Source organism: Coloeus monedula (genome assembly GCF_965178545.1).
Source record: "Coloeus monedula genome assembly, chromosome: 1".
NCBI lineage: Eukaryota > Metazoa > Chordata > Aves > Passeriformes > Corvidae > Coloeus > Coloeus monedula.
This window is the reverse complement of record NC_138781.1, coordinates 141,044,965-141,061,697: the sequence shown is the minus strand read 5'-3', so window position 1 is coordinate 141,061,697 and position 16,733 is coordinate 141,044,965. Positions and strand designations below refer to the sequence as shown.

Genomic DNA, 16,733 nt, shown 5'->3' with positions numbered 1-16,733 from the left:
CATTTCAGATTTCCATGAGAAAAAACATTGGTGGGTAATTTTGTTTTAATAAGTATTGTGTTGAAAAATAGTTTTAACAGAAAATGGTAGTAGCAGATTAATGTATCTCTTCTGTGCTGTGTTTGGTGAGAGATTAGAGTAGAGGGAATTATTTCTGTTCAACACATCATTGTGATAGTAGCCTTAAATATGTTTCTGTTTCTGTTAGCAGTAAAACCCAGTGTTACCGTATGTTTCCTCTCCATCACCACTATGTTACTGACATCAGCTGCAAACCTAGCAGCTCACACTGCCACAGTGACTTTCTGTGGCTTCTGTAGCACGTATTTCAAGTAATAGAAGCATATGTTTGCCTGTTCACTGTCCAGAATAAACATATTTTTAAACACTTTTTGTAAACCGTGACAAAGCACCATTTGTCTGCACACAGCAGTATGACAGGCTGTGTGCTGTATGTTAGCAAAAATTTCTCTGACGGTAGCTCCTGGTGTCTTTTAATTATCCCAAATACCAGTGTACTTGTTCCCAGTGAGTACAGTGCTTTAGTTAATTATTAATCAAATTTAATATAGAAAAAGCAAACTTGTTGCATTATTTGTGTAAATTCACAATCAGTGCAACATCCAGGCTTATTAGACTGTTTTATATTTTGCTCTAATGTGTTTCTTATTCATGGCTGGGTTGTTGGCTTGCTCACTGTCTGGAATAAATATATTTTTCTCCTTTGACCTGTCAGGTGTATAGTTCAAACACACGCTAAAAGTAACGTGGGCTCTTAGAGAGTAAACAAGTTTTTCTGTTAACAGTGTGCAATTCCAGGGAAGGATCCCTCTATTATACAGCATTTGTTGTGCCTTGGACAGATTGTACTGAAACAATTCCAAAGGAAAACTCATATTCATTTCCTGCTGTATTTTATATTAACATTTTGTCTTTAAAACTGGAAGATATATGTTCTTACTCTGGATATATTGAATTAATGTCTTGTTGGCTGGCACATTTCACTTGTTTCAACAGGAGAATGGGCAAGGAGCTGCAGGGATGTCAGGCTTAATAATTACAGCAGTGAGTCATTGCTACACAGCAACTGAGGAGAAACACAGAGGTTATTTTGTCTTACACTTTTCTAAAGGAAATGTGGAAGGAAATTATTTTCATGTGTAGGCAGCAAGAATATTAAGAGCCAAATTAAAAATCTGTTCAAGTTGTCAGCATTACTTACTGCATTATTCAGGTTTTCAACATTTTGCAGAGCCATCATACCTACTGTTTGCGGTTACAAACTCTATTAGGAATATAATAAAGTTAAATAAAAAGTCTGTGAATTTACTATGTACACTGTTTCTCAACCTTGTACTAAAGATAGGAGAGGGGAAAATTTAGTATTGTTTGGTTTTACGCTTGATATTTCTGGTTTTCTCCAATCAGACATCAACTGTGACATTCCCTTTCTGCTTCTCTTTGGTACTTTTACATCAATTTTTCATTCAAGGACAGGCAGCGATCAAGGTGATGAATTGTTCTTGCAACTTGATTAAAGGAGTTAGCAAAAGTTCAAAATTCTGTTAGTGGTGACTAAATATTTGTTGTCTTCCATCCTATCTCATTTCTTCAATTTCTCCAAAGTAATTTCCTTTCTTTTAAGGTAGCTTTTAGTATACTTCTAATGATTATTTACCTCCTCTGGTGTTACATTCTTGCTAGTAAGTTAATCTTGATTCATGCTAAAAAAAAAAATCATGGTTTGATTTGATTTAATTTAGTGTGTTTTCATAAGGAGAGTATGCACTGCCCTAATGAAGTCTAACTATTTCCTCCTCCCCCTTTCAAAGAAAAAAAGGTTATGTTTAAGAAGAAGTTTTATTTCCTAACAAAGAAAAAAGGTTCCTAATAGGCGCCCAGGCAAACTATCTGAAATCTGGACAAGGGCACTAAGATGCCTTCTACTCTACAGCCCAGCAGAGTTCAAACTCACAGGGATCCCCTGGTCACCACAGATGGCTCATGCTCTATCTCCAACAAGGAGATGATCTTTACACTGATTTTAAAACTTAGCACACACAAGGGATACTTCTTCCCCTTATCCTTTAGTGGGAACACTAAATGATGAAAAAGTTAGGGTATATAGGTAAAATACCAGGGTTAGGATTCCCATATCATTACTCCATTATATTTAGTTTCATATTTAGCAGGCTTTTGTCAGACATTTTAGTTTCAACCTCAGTAACAGTAGTATTTCTTTAGAGTGATTATTTAGATTTTTTTCTCTCCTGTTCACAACACGTTATCATTGAATATTTGTAAGATGTCTTTATTACAGAGGTGCTTTTGCTATTCATGGACAACTGCTACCATTGGGAGACTTGATAAGATTTTGCAATATGTTCAGGTAAAGGTACTTTGGCAAGATTTCTAAGAAACGAACGATATTTAATGTAGACATGATGTCTTATTAAATGATTAAAAAAAGGGTTTTTGAATCCCAAATAATTAATTAAAGCATTTTTGAGGGAAAAAGAAAACCGAACCTGAACTTAAAATGAAGCTGCTCTCTGTTTTTGAGGGTGGTTTAGGCTGTTTTGCTTTCTTTTATTTCTTACTTAATATTATTACAATTAATGTCTAGAATTAAGAGTATTGTAAGTATAATCTCATACTGGGTCCTCCTAGATGGTTGCAGTCCGGTGGGCTTTGGTTCACAAAGGGAACCAAAATCACCTAAATTCCATTATGAATGGAATTATTTGACTAACATAGCATTTCAAGAAACTTGACCAACTTCAGCATCTTTACAAGTGGCTTTCATTTCAGAAACTGAAGCTATCTAAAATTTAGATGCAGCTGTGAACAAGATGGGAGATGCAAGTTAAATCCTTCCTCAACCTCAAATATTTCTAAATTAGAGGGCAAAGTAATGTCAGTTAACACAGTTCTTGTGCTCGAGGCACGAGCTCTGGCGTGCCCCAGGTCAGAGAGAGTCCAACTGTGTTCTTCAGTGCGTTGCTGAAGCGACTTCGGCATCAGGAAAAGAGCTGCTGGCTGAGCTCGCTAGCTGGCTTCTCGGCAGAGGAAACACGGCAGGAACCGATGGGGTCGGCTCACGTTAGCTCGGAGACAAAGGAAGAGAGAGGCTGTTCTGGTCTGGCTTCTAACAGGTTTATTGTCAGAAGTTTCGCAACCCGAACAAGCTCAGAAGGGATGGAATGCGATGGGATCCTTCCCCGAGGCTTTTCCCTCAGTTTTATAGGGAATTTGAAAACCCCGGTGAAAGGGGAAAACAACCAATGAGTTACAAGCCAGGGGGAGGATACAATTCAGCAAGAACCACTGGGGGAAACCGAGAGGCGGGAGTTATAACAGAGAACCAGCGAACAACCGAGTAACCGGGAATTTTCCCGAACCGGGGGAGGTGGCTTGGACCTGGGCACCGCCCAGGGGGTGCGGCTTAGGCTTCTGAGCCGCCCCTCGACCCACCCTCTGAGTCTGCCTCTTCGGGAAACTCGATCCAGGGGATCGGCTGCGATTGATTGGCATCACGCTGCCCCAGCCCCACAGTGGGTTGGGTCACAGCGACAGTCAGTCACGTAAATTTTAAAAACAAAGATGGATTTCACATGCCTAACATGCAGGACATACCTGCATAGGTGGTTACATGTTGATTAGAAGGACTGAGATGTAGGTGCCCTCTGCTCCTGTTAAAGTTAGGAAAAAATTAAAACCCAGTGAGGAGAGAGCTCAGAAAAGGAAGTTCTGGGTGCAGGATTCTGATCCCCATGCAACCATTTTTATTCCATGACCATTTCCATCAATATTAACAACCTCTCCTTTGAGAAGAGATCAGAATCTGGGATTCCCTCCTGCTATGTGGAATGGGCAGGCTGGAGAAAGGACATTTTAGGATGCAGAGACAAAACACAGGTGGGAATTTGGAGGCATCCCTTTAAAATATTTCCCAAAGGCAAGTTTCGATGTGTTTCTCTCCATTCACCATGCTGAATCTTTTAAATCCTACTTCAAGACTCCTGGTTCTCTCTATTTAGTTATTAAGGATATTACACGAGTACTCATGTAGGTTCAATCCTACCAAACTGAATCTGAGAATACTAAATAACTAAAGTCCATGTAGTAAGATGTCTCCTGCTCCTGGAAGCTAACAAGCTCATCAGTTAGCCTACTGCTGTGCTGTGCAATCTCCAGCTAGATTAGTTTGGATCTGTATGGCTTGAACTGTAGCTCAGAATGAGAAGAACTGATTGCTTCAGGACCAGTTCTGGGTTTTGGTTAAGATCTGATTTTGGTGTAAAGTAGTGCCAACTTTGCAGTGTCATTTTTTCTTAACTGTCAGGCAATGCCAATTCAGGGAGAAAAGCCCCAAGAAATAGAATTACTGTTTCGCCCTGTGGTTCATCTGCCCATGGCTGTGGTGCGATAAGAGCACTAGAGTTCAGAGCCAAGTTAAGCTTTATCCTTTTAAAGTCACTGGAGACCTACTAGACAAATTGTATTGAGGGAAAGTCAAACATAACTGGCAAGATCTAAATCTGTGATGAGTGGAATGTTTGTAAAATATGAGGGACAGTAAAGAGCTTGTAAATAATCCTAATGCCCTCACCCTTTGGGGAAAACATTGAATACCAAGTAATATTTATTTCTTTATGTTTTATGTTTTCTTAGATTGTGCTTTTTTTTTTTTAATTGGACTAAGTGGGTTTTATAGTGTTGATTGCTAATGAAAAGGTCTGGCTAACCTTGTCTTTCTTATTTAAGTAAACAGCATTTTCTTTTTATTCTGACTTTATGAGACTTCTGTGAGCTTTGGTGTGGCAGGTATAATGAGGATGTACAGCCATTTAAACTCACATCCTAGATATCATGTGACAAAATAATTCTTCTATCAACACAACTTCAGGGAAGTTTATTTTGTTCTGCAAAATATTAGACACAGCCTGCAAAACAAGGCAAAAGTCCAATGAATTAAGATGGGATCAATTCCAGCTTTTTGTTTGTATGAAACAAAGAAATGGACATGTGCAAAGACAGATCTTAGATTAATCTTGTCTAAAACAAACATCCTTTGGTAGATTAACATGGTCATTACAGGCTAATTTTCACCATGATTGGGCAATGGCATTGTGCAATGACCTTCCTGGATTCCTGTTCCTTGGTTATTCCTTGTTAAATTACAAAGGATTTTCACAGTCTTTTATTGGGTTTCCACTTGACCTTATCTTTTTTTGTGCTATTGAAAGGTATTTGACCATGCATGATATTTGTATTTAATCCAAAAAATTTTGTATGTTTATGTGTGTGTAGTTATCTATCTACATATAGAAAATTTGCTCCAAGGATTCAGTCCAAAGGTATTTAATTATGATCCTCAGTCAGGTAAGGTTCAAAATTAAAATCAAATTAAGGTAGGCAGTGTAACTACTTTAAAAAGGTAACTCTGGCAAATCTTTTTAAAGTATTTTTTTTATTTTAAAGTATTCATGCTTAGCATCTACTGTCTCCATTTTTAGAGATGGACAAAGGACACATAGGAAGAAATTCACTGAAAGTTAAGTGAAGTTTAAGTCAGTCTACAAGTATGAAACTCTGTATATTGCTAAGTGCTGGTTCTATGCCTTCACATTTTGAGAGGGCTCAGTAACCTCACTGGGTATTCTGAGAAGGCTTTTCTATAATGAGTGTCTGTGACAAGTTTAATCCAATTGGCTTTGTTTGGACCTAATAGCCACCCACAGATACACGCAAGGCAAAAAAACCCCAAAACTAAACCAATGAAAACCAGCAGCCATGCACTTGATTAAGGAAAGCTGCCATATGGTGCCTCTGCCCTCATAAGCAGGATTCAACTCCAAAGCTTTGTGGGAGAACTGGGCTTTATTTAAATCTCAGTCTGGGCGACAGAACTATCCTCATCTCAGAAAAATGCCAATGGCTTAACTACTGCTACTACTGATGAGTTAGGGATGTTCTCCTGCTGTTAATGCTGTGAACACTGCAGCAAAGTATTTGTCTTCCATCTAAACAAATGGATGAATGACACTCTGGTGAAGGCGTTTACTCTTTTAGTCATGCAAAGTAACTAGATAAAAATACAACAACAGAGAAATAGTGACAGTCAGTGACTCCCATCTGCTTCTCCTTGTTCACTCTGTGGGAGAAGTTGGGAAAGCATTTTCTAGGATAGCACTCCCAGCTGTAAATCACAGAGAGAAGTAGACATCTCTCCTGAATATGTCCTGCTTCTACTCTCATGATTCCTTATGCATTTTATATTTGATATTTAAAAAATAAATTTGCCCTTCCTCAATAACCCTAGGAGAAACAGAACAGATATTTCTCACCTTCTCTTCAGTGGAGAAGTCTATCCCACTATTTATCAAATCATATTCTTGTTGAGGCCTTTGGCTGATTTATTCCTAGCCTGTAGAGATTCAGGGAGACAGGGGAGGGATGTGTCTTCCCCTCTTGCTTGCCCCAGTGGCTGGGGCTTGCTCCTGAGATGTAAGGATTGTGGCTTCTTATTTCTCCAGTGGACACTGGGATCCTATATCTTCCTTCTTGCATATGAAGCTATTATGACAAAGGGTACACCTTCCAGCAATGTTTTATGAAAAAACCAGGAAGGAATTGATCACGTCTGATATAGATGGTTATATACAGAAAGTAGCTCCTGTCTTGTCCTGTCCTGTCCTCCCCTCCCCTCCCCTGCCCCCAGTGTTTCTTTGGTGGGACACAGAGGTACTCTGTTCAACATTCCTGCAGCTGGCACGTTTGGCTGCTAGCAGCTGAGCTCTAGCTCCCAGCCTATGGTTGTGGTTTCAACTAGCTGAAAGACTCCTTAAGAAAAGGAATTTTTAGCATTGCAAATTATGAAGACTTTTGTGGCTTGAACTCTGAGTTATTCTCCATTTGTCACTCAGAGACAGCCTTGGCAGAACTGGGTTGCTGGCTTGTGCTGTAAATGGTGCAATTAAAAATTCTAAGACTGCTAAAATCTTCTTTCAAGCCCAGGGATTAATAACATAACTCCTCTTAACTGGGATTGCTGTTTCTGTGCCACAGTAATGAAACCGGCTACTCAAGTACTCAATTATTCTGTCAATGTACTCCAGATATCTTCTCACTCCTCCATTTCTCACTCCCTCTACTTTGTTGTATTTCCAGTTCAGATTCCTTGAGCTCAGTTCTGCTCTGGAGCAAGGACAATGTGCTACTACAGATACACTGAAAAACACTAAATGCCCGCATTTTACACCTGAAACAACAGAGATTGAGCCAAAACACAAGAGATTCACAAATTTTCTGAGCACACTTCGTAGAATGCCAACCTGATGTGGAAAAAGATCTGAATCTCTTATCTTTCTTTTCTATTTTGGTGACACTGATTGTTTTCTCGTGTTGTTTCAGGCTTTATTTAAAAGGTCACAGTGGAACTGCTGGAAAACAGAGTAGCCTGATCTTGCATGGTGCTGAATTCAGTACAAAAGATGCTGACAACGACAACTGCATGTGTAAATGTGCTCTCATGTTGACTGGAGGTGAGTACAAACTCTGAACTTTAATAGGAATCTACTGTGTTTTCCCAAAGCAACCATGGATACAGTTGTATCATGGATGTATAAGTCCTGAGTGAAAACTTTTATTATTATTACTCCTACTTTTTTCTATACATATATTGTGGTAATACCAATGCCTCTAGATTCCTATCAGCAGAGAAAGGGTTATTCAGAGATGCAGTCAGTATACTTCTGCACTGAAGCTGTTGCAACAATGTCAAAGAGGAAAGCATAAGTTAGTGTCATTGTTTAGGCAAGAAAGGAAAAATAAGAAAGAATAAGTTAAAAGATTAAAAAGGTGGAAAGAAGTTTGTGAGAAGTTGGAGAAAAAGAAGAGAGAAATGGCCAGGTATTAGATATTAGATGATAAAATTTAGAAACTATCAGAGTCTAGACTTGTAATAGATTATCTATTTCACTTAGGGATGTGATTCTGTTATTAAAATAATTTTAATGGTTAAACTTTCTCTGTTAGGTGAGCATAATGCATAAAGACACTAAATGACTAATTCACTCACCTGTGAAAGACTAGACCTGCAACCACCTGTTTAAATCTGGAAGGTTTAAGCTGATATCCTTTGCAAGCTGAGTGAGAGTACAGAAGAAAGTTGGGGTGGGGAAGAGCACAAACAAGTTACACTGGAACAGTTTAAAGTCCCAAGTCAATCTGACTGCCAGCAAGTATAGGGTATATGACAGGTATGTTTTCCCTCCAGTGCAGAGAATGAATATCTGAGATTATCTCTCCATTCAGACTCCTAATCCTCCTAAGAATGAGAACTTTCTCTGGAAAATGATACTTACTCCTAATCCCTATATGGGCAAGATCATTTTTATCTCTAGAATACCACATTATAGCAGAAAGCTTAAATTGGGATTCTTTGATTCATTGACTGAATGACCAAGAGAGGCCCTTTCTTATCTTCACATCTGATCTTATTTGAAGACTCTCTCTCAGTGATTTCTAACTTTCCTGGAAAAAAATCCTATTGCATGTAAATTTTTCAGTATTTTGGATCAGACTGTTAAACCTGTATTATTTGTGGTTACTGGCACTCTGACTGAATCCAGCTCAGGCCACATTCAGGCACATAGGAGCCTCTAAAGCAATCATCTACTGACAGAAGATGGGTTCCCATCACTGAGAGTTATATCAGGTGCACGACCCAACTCCTCATTCTCTTTTGCTGGGAAATGTCCCAGTTGGGAAAGTCTTTAAGGAGCCAATTTTTCAAGCTCCCCTAACTTCCTCTAGTGATATTGTATTAGAAGTTATCATGAGAAACTTCTTCCAGTGGACAGGTGATCAGACACTACCTTTTCATGGACAGGTGATCAGACACTACCTTTTCATTTCTATAAAAAATCGAAGCTAACCATATAGATCTGGAGACAGATAGTGGATAAGGAGTCAATATTTTATTTTAATTAAAACTGTTGACCTTTTCCTTTTGAGAACATGCTGAATTAAAGTGTGTTGCTTCCAGGGCAGGCCAGAGTCTGGTTAGAAGCTCCTGAGTGTGAGTTGTGTTTGTGCTGAAGTGCAGACTCATTCATGTGTCTGAGCTGCCTGGAAACACTCCTACTCCCAGACAGCTCGTTCTGGGAGCTGAGGGTTTGTTTATTTTCCTGCTCTGACTTCTATGACAGGTCAATACCCCACCAAGGTCAGTCTGCTGTTGAACAACCATTCCACAAGGTTCACATATATTGCTGCAGCAGTCCTGTAAATCAACAACCAAGCCACATATAGGAATATACTGGTACCAAATGAAATGAATAGGGAGGAAGGGGGAGAATTACCAAAGGCTGAGGAAACCACAAGTATAGCAAATCTGCACAGTAAAAGGAGATGCAATTATCCTTTGGAGATAGATGAGTCTACTCTTTTGGAATAGACTCCGAGTACTGTTCCTTTGGAGACAGGCTGTACAGCACTGTAATTTGTAGTTCCTCAAGAAAGACCTTAATCATGCTAGAGTTCTTCTCAAACAGTCTGCTATGCTTTGCTCCTTGAAACAACTTTCTCATTCCTTGAGAAAGATCAGAAATTGAATTAAATACCAAAACCGCTTTTTAGTGAGTATATTTCAGTTTTGTAACAGACAAAGACTAATTTAGAAAAGTAGCAATGATAACAGGTTTTGGAAAGCCTCTTTTTTTTTCCCCCCCCCAAAAAAGATATCAGACTCTGTTAGTTTTGGCAACATCACAGAGAGCTCTTTAATGATGAATGGTATGAAATCTGCAGGCAAGTTTCTAGCTATCTTGACAGTTTGGGTGAGTGTTATCTCTATGAGGTGAACTGAATATATTTATGTCAGGAATAAAGGCTGAGATAAGTCAAAGCTCAAGACTGTGATATGGTTATAATCAAGGCTGAAAATAAAAATGTAAGGAAAACACACATTTCTCTCAGTGATCTTGCTAGTTGTCAGTTTTATTTGGTCTATATCATAACTATTATTCTCTCTCCTCCTTTATCTCATCCCTCTTCCCTGGAATGAGAAATTAAATACTGGGAGAATAATACAGAAGCACTAAGAGTGTATTTTGTGTGTGTGTGTGTGTGTCTTGTCCTTTCAAGAGCCATGCTATGCTACTTGGCTCTATCTTTACTTGGCTTTTACGGAATGTCTTCAAAATCACATGCATGATTCTTAACCCCTCTAAACTGTTGTATTTAAATGTTTTAGCTGCTTTTTTGTGCCTTGGAAAATTTAATCCAAGCATGCTTGTTTTACTTTAAGGGGAGACAAATCATATTCATTCGAATAATTTCTTCATTGTTTCAATATCTCAGGCCAGTAAACTGAAAAAAAATGGGTTGTATATATATCCCCATATTATTTCAAGCCTTAGTCTGAAGAGTGCCCCAATTAGTTACACACAGCTTTTTTTGAAAGAAACAGCACTAAAAATGCAACAAACTGTCACCAGAATGAGCCCATGAGTAGAAGTTCAAAGTGCTTGGATTTCCAATACAGCCCTTAGCATTTAATATCTCTGGATCAGATTCCTGGGCCAAATTCCCATCCGTTCTGCCAGATACCACCTGTCAGCTGAGCCCCAAATTGTTTGTGCAATTTTTTTCAGTTACTGGAAAGTGACTTATGGTGTCTTGGCTCACCAAGTAAGAGTTCTAAGGTGATTTTCTTTGGCATTGGCTGCAGTCTGAAGTGTTCACAAAGGCATTTACCTTGCTTCAGGTGAGAAGTGAGACTATTGCTAAACTTCTGATCCCTAAAATAATTTGACAAAGAGATGGGGAGACTTTCTAGATTGCTTGCCAGGTTTGAAGCAGCATAAATGACTGAAATAAACTGTTTGTTTGTTTATTTTACTGGAAGCAGAGGTCCATGCAGGTGGAGTCTCCTGTCTCTGACAGCAGTCAGTCCTTGAATATTTTCTCAGTATCTTTTGACTCTCAGGGGCTTCCTGAGTCAGAGAAGTATGTATTTATTAAACACATATTTATTAAACCTCAATGTATTTTTCATCTGTTAAGCCAGAGTCTGCTCAATGACTCCCAAACAGTGTTGTATTCATTGCCTGTTGTTTCACTGCTTTTTCCTCCAAGTGGTGAATTTTATGAATCTCTGGCAGGAAGGGTATGGAGGATTCGTGTCATGACTTGGAGAGAAGTTCTTGGCTGAATATAGAAATCTGCCCATACACTCCAATCAGAAAAGCTGTAGGTTTTCTTATCATTGAAACAAAATATTTGAAAGAAGCAACGACACCATGCTTAAAAGTATCCAGCCTGAACCCTTGGATATACACCTGATTACAGAAAAAAGCACCACTTTTTAAGTTTTATGCCTATTCCTGCTTTCATAAAGAAATTGCTCAGAAAACACCATTAATGAAGTATCATTTATATTGCCAAATATTTTTATGAAAAAATATGATCACCATGCAAATAAGAAGTAGTAAGAATATTATTTGGGTTTTTTGCTAGAAATATTAGAAATATTTAATTAGACAAAGGACTATGCAGCACTTTTAACAAAAGCATTACTACATTAGTATGCATATCAGGGTTAAATAGGGGCAACTGTAATACAGTGTTAGGAGACCTTCAGGAAGCAACTAACTTTTGATATATTAGAACATAGTCACCAGTCTGCAAGTTTCATATTATTTTTACCTCATAAAAAGGTCCCTATGAAAGGGACTGCATTATCCAGTTGATATGAAAAGTTAATGCCTTTTCATCTTATATCCTGACAGCTAAATTCTAATTTAATCTTCAGATTGTCAAATGGTAGTCTGGTCAATCCAATACTCTTAAGGAATAAAAGAACATAGAAATTACCTCCAAAGGTCATTTAATCCCTTTCCAAGACAGATTCTTCTCTATCTATTTGTTTCTGTCTTTCTATTCATCTTCAAGATTTCTGTTGATGTTCATTCCCATGTTAAAGTCTGTTACTGAGTTTGTCTACACTTAGTATAAGAAAGCTTTGCACGCTGACTAATTCTATGATAATTTAGATGTGTTCCATCTTGTCATATCCTCCACCATTGGAAAGAATAGAGACCACTCCTTTCCATTCCTTTGAAAGGTTTTTGGTTAATTTGAAATTGTTGGCAATTTGTCTTTCAAATTCTGACTAAACAATCCTAAGTCTTTCCTGCTAAATTCACTCTTTTGGACTCTGTCCCATGGCTCCACTGATAGATTGAGGTGAGGTGTCATCCAAAACTTCATCCAGAGAAATTCCGTGTCCTCAGCAGGGAGAATAGAGATGTGTGAGGAAAGGGTCTGCCATCAAACATGCAGTGTTTAGACACCTATTCTTTTAGAATGGAAAAGCCGACTAAAAACCTCCCATCAAACCTGACCGATCATTATAGTTCCCAATGCACACCAGCCTTACAGTGTACTCATGGATTGATTTACATTGGGTTATTAAAAAAGAATTTTATATGCATACATGCTTAATTGCAATTTGTGCAACAAGCCAAAAAAGCAAATCTGTTAGCTTTGGCATACAAAAGCCTTTTTTTAATGTTGCTTTGACAAAGATGATTCTATCATGCAAAAATTGTGCTTGTCACTTCAGAAAACCATTATAAAAGATATTCTGGGTTTTTTTCTTTTATTATTGTTACTTATTTGAGCAATGCTCCTTTATTAGGTATTTTTTTGCAAGAATTGATGGAAATTATTTCAATAAACATTCATATTCAGACAAAGATATAGTACAGTATAGATATATTATGGTCTGGAGATAGCTCTCTGGGATAGGTGGCTTAAACATTCAAAATATATTTATTTAATGAAAAGAGCTGACATGAAATTTAACAACTTCCCATTGGTAATAGCAACATTAATTAAAGACCAAAGCACAATCATCCCCAGAATGTGAACCTACTTTAACTGTTCTAGGAGAACAGCCATCTACAGTGAGGATTAATTTTATTTGTATAGCTGAACTTTCAAACAACTATCTATGCATTATTTAAATTATATTTGTCTGGAAAATATATTATGACCTAGGGATTTTTATTACAAACAGAGATGGTAGTGCTGCTTGTAATATACAAAGTATTAGAGGTGGGCTAACAAAAAAAAATTTGAATTGGCCCTCAGTTCAAATAAACAATTAATGAAATTGTGGTCACAACAGCTTGAAGCAACTACCTCTCTTTCTGAATAAAAAACCTTCTTAACCTTCTCATGAAAGCCTTCTTTTTTACGACTTCACTTTAAAATCTTACTGCTATTATTATTTCTTACAATGCCCACTCTTCATCATTCTCATGCCTGATTCAAGCATCCCATGGAAATTATTGCCAAAAGTTATCTCCAAAGTTAAAATCTTACTGCTGTTCAAATATGACTTTATACTTATTTGAGAAAGCCATTACCTTGTAGAGAAAAATAAATAAGATTCTTCATGAGAAGAAAATCCTATGAAGCCCAGGTAATAAGCCAACATCTGGCTACTGGGTGTCTTTCCTTGGGTCAGAATGTCTCACAGCTCTGGTGCTGCTTTATTTGGTGTTTTCTACAATGGCAGTGCTGCAGGTACATCTTTCAGAAACCTCTGGTTTATATTCCCCCACTTCCTCATAGCTACCAAGAAAGTCACGGCTTGCATTCCTCTTTCCTTCAATATACAAAGCGTCTGAAAAAAACCAATTCCTCTGCATCCATTCAAAGATGTGAGGTTTGGTGTTGAGACATGCAGTAGGAAGTCTTGCAATAATCTGAGGCCCTATGGGGAGTGAAGACCTTTCAGAGGACTGCAGAGGAGCATGGAGAGAAATATGGAGAAAAAAAAACCCACCATGAAACAAAACAAAAAACCCCAACCCACCTCACTTAAAAAACAAACCAAAACACAGTGAGAAAGTAAACTCAAAGTTTTAATGCAATATTAGGAAACATCTTTAAACATTCAATTATTCTCACTAACAAGAACAGTACAGTAGGAAAAAAGTTAAGCTCATTAAAACACATTATGAAAGAAGTGTTTATTTAGAAGAAATCTGTGATGAGAACTGGAGCAAATCCTCACAACTGTTTGGCTTATTCCATTTTTTACATTGATTTTTTTATGGCATCACTGAAAACCTTCATCCCAAAAAAGACCATTTATGCATCTATTCCTGTTTCTTTAACATGAAATGGTAACTAGGTCAGCTCGCCATGCCTTCCTCCCAACACCATAAACAGAACCCAGCTGTGTCTGGGTTCCAGCTTTGAAAAATGAGGATTAGGATTGCTCTGTTTAACTTCGTCTTAAGTTTCTACAAGATTATACTCTGGTTACAGTTAAACATCAGCTGTACAGCTTTCCCTTTCTTTGGTTATTGCCCCCTTAAGTATAATGTTGAAATCAAAGGGAGGTCAGCTGTACCAAAATAGAAGATTGTCAGAATTTATCTGGCATAAATTCATCCCTCAAGATTTCATTATGAAGTGTTACTTCTTAAAAAATACCAAAACACCAAGTACTTTCCAAAATCTTATGAATTACAAGAGTAGAGGCATAAATTATGTGGATCTGAATACAAAGAACAGAGTAAGCACTGGTCCTGAGGGCTAAACACAATCAATACCATATTGGTGGTAGTAGTAAACCGTGGATTAAAATACTTTCATATAATGCATTCATTATAGGTAGATAAAAGGATGACCACTAAATGTGATGGAATTGGAGGATTCCCTTGGAGAGTGAACACTGTCTAAAAGGAGTTTGTCACAGTTTAATTTGTTTTCCAGAAGTCAGAGTGGAAAACACACTGAAAATTTAAAATTCTGCATTCTAGTTCACACTGACACCTGCAGAATTCAGTAGGCACTCACTGGATGATCAGTTTGCCACTACCAGTACTAGTAGAAAATGCTTTAAAACAGGTCCTGGGAAGATTGCAATGCTGTGATGTACAGGCTGAAAAAACTTTTTTTTAAAAAATGAAGTAGCATTTAACTTCCAAAAGCAAAAGTCACCACCTATTCTTAATGATCTTATTTGCCTCATGACTCAAATTTTCAGTACAACCATATCCCATGGAAAGATGCATAAAACCTATGCTAAAAATTCACAAAATTATAGATCTTGCTATGATAAAAAGCCCCAACAGAAATCTTTCTGAAAAATAGAAGTCCTAGCCACAGAAATTAATACATTTTTGACATTCTGGATATTTGCTTTTTGCAGTCTGGGAATTTATTCTGCCTTTCTCAGTCTGAGCTAAGCATCTTTCTGTTACTATAGATAGATACTCTGCAAGGTGTTGGAGAGAAAATTCTATTCCCATCAAGGTATCCAGCAAAACTCCCACTACTTTCAGTAGAGTCAGCATGTCACCTAGCTTGTCTTTGTCAGTTTGTGTTCTGTAGTCTTGGTGTTGCCAAGTTTTGTGTTATTTGGAATTCTTAAAACTCTAGCTCCCATGGCAATCTAAAACTCACCTTAACAAGAAAAGATCTTGGAGAGATAAACAAGAGAGTTCACCGCTTAATTTCATCTTAAAGCAACAACTTCAAATAGGGCAATGCAGCACCATAGTTCTCATATTCCTGTTGCTAAAAACATATAATATGGCAGCAAAAGCAACTGAGCAGTTGAGCAATGACAGTTAAAGCAACTGTAATGGTAAATAAAGTAATGGTAAATAAAATCAAATCATGCTTATTCTCAAAATAACAAGTGAAATTACTTTTGAATTATAGTCCTTTTCTAAGGTTCAAATGAAAAAAGAAATGCTGTCTAAAAATACAAAGCAGTTTATTTTTCATGTCCTTGCTTTTACTTCACATACTGCATATAAAAGTAGAATGGATAGGGACTTAATTACTTTTGCAATTCTGTAAATACACGTGTGTTCTCCAGCACTGCTGACTATAGAACACCACAAAACAGCAAAAAAGGAAAATATTAAAATACCATAGCAGCACTATTTATGAGCTATTTACTAGAATTTGCTAATCAGCTAAACCTATAAAACAATATAAATACATAGTGCACTTGCAGTTTAAGTCTTTGTCTTAATGGTTTCAGGGTGGTGGTTTGATGCCTGTGGCCCATCCAATCTCAACGGGATGTTCTACACAGCTGGACAAAACCACGGGAAGCTCAATGGCATCAAATGGCATTACTTCAAAGGCCCCAGCTACTCCTTGCGCTCCACTACCATGATGATTCGGCCTTTGGACTTTTAAAGGAATTCCGCAGTGGATCCCAGGACAAGCCAGGCCAGCACTGCCCTCAGCAGCAACACTATCACAGTCTGAAGGTAAAAGGTGAAGGGCTTCTTGAAAGCAACACGTAGGGATGATGTAAAGTCGCTTCGCTATCACTCCGTAACCTGCAAACACTTCCCAACAGTCACCCCATCTCTTGATGACTGGGGAGAGCTTGGTTTCGAAGAAGGTGGCTGAAATGATCTTTCAAAGAACTGGATTTGGCTATTCTGCCCAAACTTGGTGCTTGTCAGTGGATGTGGTTTTTTTGGTTTTTTTCAAGTTCAGCAACAGGATCGCAATTGAACTGAAACACATCAACCATAGTCTATTGAGTAGAATGTTATTCAGCAATGAAATGCCAACATTACACCCATGAAAAAAAATTACAGAGACACCTTTATTAAAACTCATCTTAAAGTATCCAAGGTGACCACTACAAATATTTTTTTTCTTAAATTAATTGA

General features: G+C 37.7%; 1 protein-coding gene across 1 annotated transcript in view; it reads left to right on the top strand.

Annotated features, from left to right (window-relative positions):
- ANGPT1 (angiopoietin 1) overlaps positions 1–16,245 on the top strand; it is a gene marked incomplete at both ends in the record, with an annotated part of 153,359 nt that extends 137,114 nt beyond the window's left edge. Inside the window, 2 exons of the mRNA XM_082290223.1 lie at positions 7,417–7,547; positions 16,085–16,245. Coding sequence (XP_082146349.1) covers positions 7,417–7,547; positions 16,085–16,245 — 292 coding nt within the window. The remainder of the gene's footprint in view (positions 1–7,416; positions 7,548–16,084) is intronic.
- Positions 16,246–16,733: the final 488 nt, after the last annotated feature.